General features: G+C 37.7%; 1 protein-coding gene and 1 pseudogene across 2 annotated transcripts; both read left to right on the top strand.

Annotated features, from left to right (window-relative positions):
• The first annotated feature begins 204 nt into the window (after window positions 1–204).
• Window positions 205–4152, top strand: LOC104758944 (uncharacterized; annotated as a pseudogene). The gene is made up of 4 exons (XR_015583679.1): window positions 205–397; window positions 1115–1200; window positions 1313–1987; window positions 2079–4152. The product of XR_015583679.1 is annotated as an uncharacterized LOC104758944 (transcript).
• Window positions 4153–4648: 496 nt separating this feature from the next.
• On the top strand, window positions 4649–6297 carry LOC104758945 (heavy metal-associated isoprenylated plant protein 35). Its single transcript, XM_010481914.3, has 3 exons — window positions 4649–4908; window positions 5014–5089; window positions 5174–6297. Exons 1-3 carry the CDS (start codon window positions 4789–4791, stop codon window positions 6055–6057), a joined length of 1080 nt encoding a protein of 359 aa, XP_010480216.2. The 5' UTR covers window positions 4649–4788; the 3' UTR covers window positions 6058–6297.
• Window positions 6298–6899: the final 602 nt, after the last annotated feature.

Here is a 6899-nt window from a genome sequence, read left to right as displayed (position 1 = left end):
AATTTTTATCCGCGTTATTAGGCGGACCTTATCTATATTAATATATAAGATTTGAATATAGAAAAAAGAAATTGTAACTAATGAAAATATATATTTTAATTTTAACATTGAATCAAACTTCAGTTGCTACAATGTTGACGTGAATAGTGACTGCGCTTGAGTTGTGTACAGGGTTTAGTTTTCTTTTGTTTATTTTTTCTAAGTGATAAAATTTCTTTCTTTCTGTGCTTCTTACTTTCTTCTCTCTCGAAGACTTAAAGTGTTGAAAGAGCGGCCAAGTGATCTCTCTTCCTCTCTCTCTTTCTCTCCACAAAGAACCAAACTTGTTCGGTCTTCGTTACCTCCTTACACCGAGAAAAATCTCACTTCCAATGCAAAGCTGAAACATCTCCTTCAGGTTAACCATAATCTCTCTTGCTTGCTCCTTCCTTCTACTCACTAGTACCCATGTTAGGTAATTCACGTTTCGTCAAAACGATACTGTTATTGCATAGCAAATCAGAGACATATGTAAAAAAAAGATGGTCTTTTTTACATGAAAGTATTCATCTTTTTCTTTTGTTTCCCCTGTAGAATTCGTGTTTTCACGTTTTGTGTATGCATAAAGATTTCAACTTTATCCTTTTTTTGCTTTCAACTCGTCTTGTTTTGTCTTAGTCCATTACGTGGGTATATCTGTAACTACTGGATCGTTGAGAAATTACATGTCTTTGTTGATGCTTTGTGGGATATATAGACCCTTGTTGTCTCTGATAAGCATGTTCTTGATTCTGGGTTTTGGCTTTGAAAAAATTGATTTTTATGACTTTTTGTCGGTTACTTGGAATTTTGTGTCTGTCTATGGTTGAATCATGTCTCGGATCTTCTGCAATTTCTCCTTGTACTTGGGTTCTTGATCCCAAACTTGTGGTTCTTAACCGATGTATTTGATTTAGCGTTGTAGTAATTCACCTTTGAATGTCTAGTTATGGTTTGATTTTAGTCTCCTATTTCTTGTAATCATGTTGAGAGGTGTTTGATCTACAATGTACCTTTTTGCTTATCTGTTCTATGTGCTTTTCACCAGAAATATTAAGCTGCGTTTTGTTAATTTGGTGTTCTTATTTGGTCTCAGATGAGTCTTTCTCTTGTATGGACATGATGATCTGAGACTGTCGTCGCCTTTTGTTCTCTGCTTGTTACTTTAGTATGTTCTTGAAGGTTTTGTATAACAGTGGATGAGTGAAACAGCTGTGTGATCTCTTCTTTGCAGTTTTTTTTTTTCCATTACCCTCAAAAGGTTATCAAGTGACATATGGTTTTGTTTATGTAGACAGTTCTTATGATGGATGAAGAAAATAATCCTATGGGAGATTCTTCTGACGTTGAATATGTCTGCGGAGATCCAAAAGTTAATATTACTGTTGGAGATGATTATCAGGTTGAGATACCTCCTATGATGTCTGAATCCAAACGTGAAGCACTTCTCTCAAATCATCTAGACTCTGATTCCTCTTGTTCCTTTATCGTGGGGCTACCTGTTGAAGTAATGTGTATAGACACCAAGTGTAGAGATAAACATGGACTTAGAGATGATGATGTCGACATGAATGAATCTCTCAAATCTCTTAAAAGAAAAAGAAGCCGCAGAGGTGGGAGTGACGGGAACCTGGTATCAAGGCAACAGATGAATCTTAAAGCTGTGCCTGGGAAGTCATCCAGTTCTTGGGAGGAGTTGGAAGTAGATGGCTTTGTTCTTGGGCTGTATACATTTGGGAAGGACTTTTCTCAGGTGAAGAAGTTGTTAGAAAGCAAAGAAATAGGAGATATACTTTCGTTTTACTACGGAAAGTTTTACAAATCTGCTAAATACAAAATATGGTCTAAGAAGCGGAGAAAGAGATGCATACAAGGGAAGAAGCTCTATTCAGATTGGAGGCTACAGCTGTTATTGTCCCGTTTGGTTCCATGCCTTCCCGATGAACCGAACAAACAGAAGCATGTTGATGTGAGTCTCTTCTTCGCATTCTTACTCCGAAAATATATATCCCCCAAGTGTATATCTACGCTTTAACAGGGTTGTTGTTAACCATTAACAGGTCTCAAAGTCATTTGCTGATGGGAAAAAATCTCTGGAGGAATATATTAGCGTGGTGAAGGAACTAGTGGGTCTTTTGTCTCTTGTAGAGGCTGTAGCAATTGATAAACATAAGGAAGACCTGACAGTTCTCACAACGGAACCTGTAAATGCAAAACAATGGTTTACAATTTCTCCTGCAATTATATCTGGTTTAGGGGAGTACAGTTCACTCACAGTTGATGGTATAATAAAAAAACTTACCGGTGGTTCCCGTCTGAGTAAAGCTCGTTGCAATGATATCTTGTGGGACGATGTATGGCCGCGTTTGCTACATAGAGGGTGGCATTCTGAGCAGCCAAAGGACCGAGGTTACATCGTCTTTATGGTTCCTGGGGTGAAGAAGTTTTCAAGACAGAAACTTGTAAAACGTGATCATTACTTTGATTTTATCAGTGACATTCTCAAAAAGGTGGTTTCTAAGCCTGCACTTCTTGAGTCTGAGACAGCAGAGACTAGAGCTCTCGATGGAATCACTGAAGAGAACACTTGCAACCACTCAAAAAAAGAGATACATCGTTACCTCAGGTCTCCAAATTCTTCTTCTAGTCATGGGAAGTTCACTGTTGTGGACACTACTCGGTTCGCTTTAGGAGGAAAGTTGTGTGAATTAAGGGTTCCGAAGTCAGAATCTCAATTGAAGGCTTGTCGAGGAGAAAGAAATCCTCTATGAAAAGACTCCAAATGATGCCATTGGATATACAGGAGCATGCCATGTTTGCTAATGAACATAAGTGGGAGAGGAGGCGAAAATTGAAACTGGTGGATGACTCGATGAGATTCTTGATTGTGGATACAAGTGTGGAACAAGGTGGACATGTATCCGGTATAAGAAGATGGAGAAATTTGCCGGTTTCTGAGAATCCCTGCAAGGTATCCAAAGGGGCCATTGGGGAATCATCACATAACCAATCTTGCACTAATAAAGATGTGAAGTGTGAGTATCTTAAGGGGAATGATTCTGTTGTAAAGGAGGAGACTTTGGAGAATGTCCAACAAGGTCAGTCAAAGAAGATTAAGAAGAGGTTTGCCTTGTTATCAGAATCTATCAACCTTCATTCGGTTAGTTCTCTTGTCTTGCCGAAACGCAGGCGGCTCAGTGCTGGTGTAAGGAAAGATAGAAAACGTTCTAGTGAAAGTTTAGCGTTGAAGCCACCTGCAATAGACCAGACAACTAACTGCTACTATAAGTAATCTGTTGATTCTATGGACCTCAAGACTGAGCAATCAGAAAGTACACCAGCACAAGAACAAGAACCAAAAGGGTTCTGTTCATCAAAGGAACAAAGATCTCTTCATGAAATCAGTCCATCAGAACAACATCAACAACAAGACGAATCAAATCGGTTGTGTTCGGACAAAAAATGCTCTTCGAAGGATCTGGAACCTGCCCAACAACAAGAACCTCCCAAGTCGGCCTCAGACAAGAATTCTCCATCAACTGATAATGGAACTACTCAAGAACGTGCATCATTAGAAAAACAAGAAGAAGAGCACAACCTACAGACAAACACAAACATTCCAAGAAGACAAAGTACAAGAGAGCGGCCATTGACGACTCGTGCTCTGGAAGCTCTTGAATCAAGTATTCTAACACCAAAAAGCATGAAAACTACTACATCTAAACGGACAAAACGCGAACGGTCTGCAAAGAACGAGCACTCAGCCAATGCGAGTAACAAAACTCCAGATGAGGTAGACAATGGCTTTCTTGTAAACGAGGCCACAACAAGTAAACCGCTAGACCATATAGAGGATTCGGAACCGATCTTTCTTGTTAATAAAGCAACGATGGAGAGTAAGCCTATGGATAAAATAGAGGATTCGAAGCAGGCTACTGTCGAGTTCCCTAAACTTCCTCCAATTGTTTTGAAACTTCCCTTTAGGCGTGATTGAAGAATCGTTAAAGACTGAAGTCTGAATCATTTTTAGGGGCTTTTGATGATCTTAACGCTTGGACCTTCTCAAAGAAGTATGTATAAAAGAAGAAGGCTTTTTAGCCAGAATTCCGTGGTGAAATCTGCTACATATTTACATATCCGTGACTAATCTCTTATTATTTTGGAACACATTCTCATAACTCGTATTTGAATCATAATCTTCCTGAACATGAACTTTGAAACGAATATGCGCTAATAACTTTATGGTTCACATTAAAAACATAAACATGTAGATACGATTTATGTGGAGTGTAGTAAAGTCCCAGCAATGTTTGTTCAAGGGCTGGTTGAGGCATCTGAATCTTTCGTCTGCTGCCACTTCGCTTCATATTTTTCAAGCTTCCCACAGTGACTGTTTTCTAAATCCTCGAACCTCAGCTCAAATATTAGGAGCACTAATTGCTTAAAGTAAATGTTATAAATTCGCTTCTATACACATTCCATTTTGAAATTCTTGGGAGTTACTTTGGATGCGAAGACCATTTTATAAAAACTGGTGGTTTATTTTTGAAAACAATAGCAACTTTGAGGACCGTTTTACAATTTTCTAAAGTGTAAAACAAATTTTAAAAACCAGCGAAAAAAAGCTCATATCCCCATCCTTTATAATAAAGTCATAATGAATTCCCCATAATCTTTTGCCTTCCCCAACACACACTCCTGTCTCTCTTTTATCTCTCTTTCTCTTTCCCTTCAAAGACCTCACAACCTTAGCTTCTTTTGTGTTCTGTCATGGCAACAGAAGAAATGAAACCAGAAACTAAAAAAACAGAACAGAAGCAAAAACAATCCCCTCAAATCAAACAAGACCTTCCTCCTTCGACCATACCACCTCTTCCACTTCCATACAAGGTCTGTTCTTTACCCTTACATGCACATAACTGTATTATAGTTTCCACAAGTTCTTATACTCGTTCAATTCAAAGTTTTAAGTTATAGTTACTTTTGTACTTGTAGTCATGCAGCTTGAAAGTTTCAATTCACTGTGAAGGCTGCAAAAGAAAAGTGAAAAAGATCCTTACTAGCATTGACGGTACATAACTATATATATACATAAAAATCATTATTTTATATACGTACTTCTTTTATAAATTATACTTGTAATTTTTGGTTACAGGTGTTTATAAAGTGGACATTGATGTGAAGCAACATAGAGTCACAGTAATAGGGATCGTCTCACCGGAGATTCTATTAAAGAAGCTTCACAAGGCTGGTAAAAACGCCGAACTAGTGCCGGAGGAGATACCCGACCTGGTTGAAAACAAACCCAAACCCGTCGACCCGAATGAGAAGAACAAGAACAAGAAGAAAGAAGAAAGAGTGCAAATAACAACCGATGAAGCTACCTCTTCCGTTACTGATAAACCGGAAAAAACCGACGCCGGGAAATGCGATAACCAAGTTTCCGAAAAAACCGACGCCAAAGAGTGTGGTTCCGGTGACGGCGGTGAAAATGCTCCGGTGAAAGAGGAGAAAAAAGACGTTGTTAAACAGAAAGATACTGTCAAGGAAGAATCTCCGTCACCACCGGCGGATTCCCCGGCTCCGGCGGGGAAGAAAGTTGAAGAAACCGGTGGAGCTGGTAATGGCAAAGTTGGTAAAAAGAAGAAAAACATAGGGCAAAACTTGAGCGCTCCCAACAATCCTACCGGTGGACCTACCCGTAGTCAATCACTCCCTCCTCCCGCTACAGAAGATCACGACCGTTCAATCAATCAGATCAACGTAATACCCAATAACAATCCGCCACGTCACGATATGTATCTTTATCCTGCACCAAACTACTATGCGCCGCAGGTCATGTACGGCGTAAGTTATAACGTTGCTCAACCTCCGTTAAGTGCAGACGCTGCGTCGTATTATACACCTCCACCTCCGTATTCGTACGCTTACATGCACAATAGTTATCAACCGTCCGATCAAAACGCGTATCCATCTCGACCGTCAGATTCGTTTGAGTTATTCAGCGACGAGAACCCAAACGGTTGTTCGGTAATGTAATGGCAAATTACGGAAAGGACCTTGAACTCTGCTTATACGCCTCGTATGACTTAAGGGTGGTTTTGTAATTCGAAGCTTTACACGTGCATGTTAGCTTAATGGTCCTTTTAATGTTGTTGTATCAGTTAGTTCTATAACTATGATTATGTTTAGAGGGATGTTTAGATAAAGACTAAGCTTTTGTTTATTTCTTTTGCAGCTTTTGTTTTTAATTTAATAATTTAGATATCCTTTTAATAACTTTTTGCTCTATTTTAAACATCATTTACATGCTTTATTTGTTTTTTTATTCTTTTTTTTTTGTTATTGCCTAGATCCTTTACTTTCTAGAGTTCTCTAAAAAGAGGAAAAATTAGTTTGTGGTTAAGCTACAAGCCCATCATTATAGGGAGAACACCCTTGGTGTTCTAAGCCCAAAAAAATTAGAAAAATAATAAATAGTGGTTTAAAACAATTTTTTTAGTTTTTGATGTAGAACTGATCTTGACTCAGTTCTAAGCTGACTGACAAGCTATGAATGGATACAATTTTTTGCAAACATTTTTTCACAAATTAAAAGAGGATCTGATTGAGAATATATGGAATAAATTTGGACATTAAACTATGTATTAATAAAATAAAATATTTGTGTGCTTTAATTAAGTAATATGTTTTTTTTTTATCTTTAATGTTTTTTTTGTTACATAAAAATTTGGTATTGTATTTTGAATTTTAGTAAAAGTTTTATAAGTTTGCAATTTAAATGTTATTTTTAAAGTTTTTATAAATGTATATATTTAAGATTATTATATTATTAAATCTTATGATCTTAAACATGTTCTCTCAATAACTAACTTCTTAAC

Source organism: Camelina sativa, chromosome 16 (assembly GCF_030686135.1).
Source record: "Camelina sativa cultivar CO46 ecotype springtype chromosome 16, ASM3068613v1".
NCBI lineage: Eukaryota > Viridiplantae > Streptophyta > Magnoliopsida > Brassicales > Brassicaceae > Camelina > Camelina sativa.
This window is presented reverse-complemented; position numbering and strand designations above follow the sequence as displayed.

Coding starts and splice junctions, on each gene's coding strand:
- LOC104758945 (XM_010481914.3), top strand. CDS start 4,789: ATGGCAACAGAAGAAATGAAACCAGAAACTAAAAAAACAGAACAGAAG. Junction 4,909..5,013: donor CTCTTCCACTTCCATACAAG/GTCTGTTCTTTA, acceptor TTGTACTTGTAG/TCATGCAGCTTGAAAGTTTC. Junction 5,090..5,173: donor GATCCTTACTAGCATTGACG/GTACATAACTAT, acceptor TTTTGGTTACAG/GTGTTTATAAAGTGGACATT.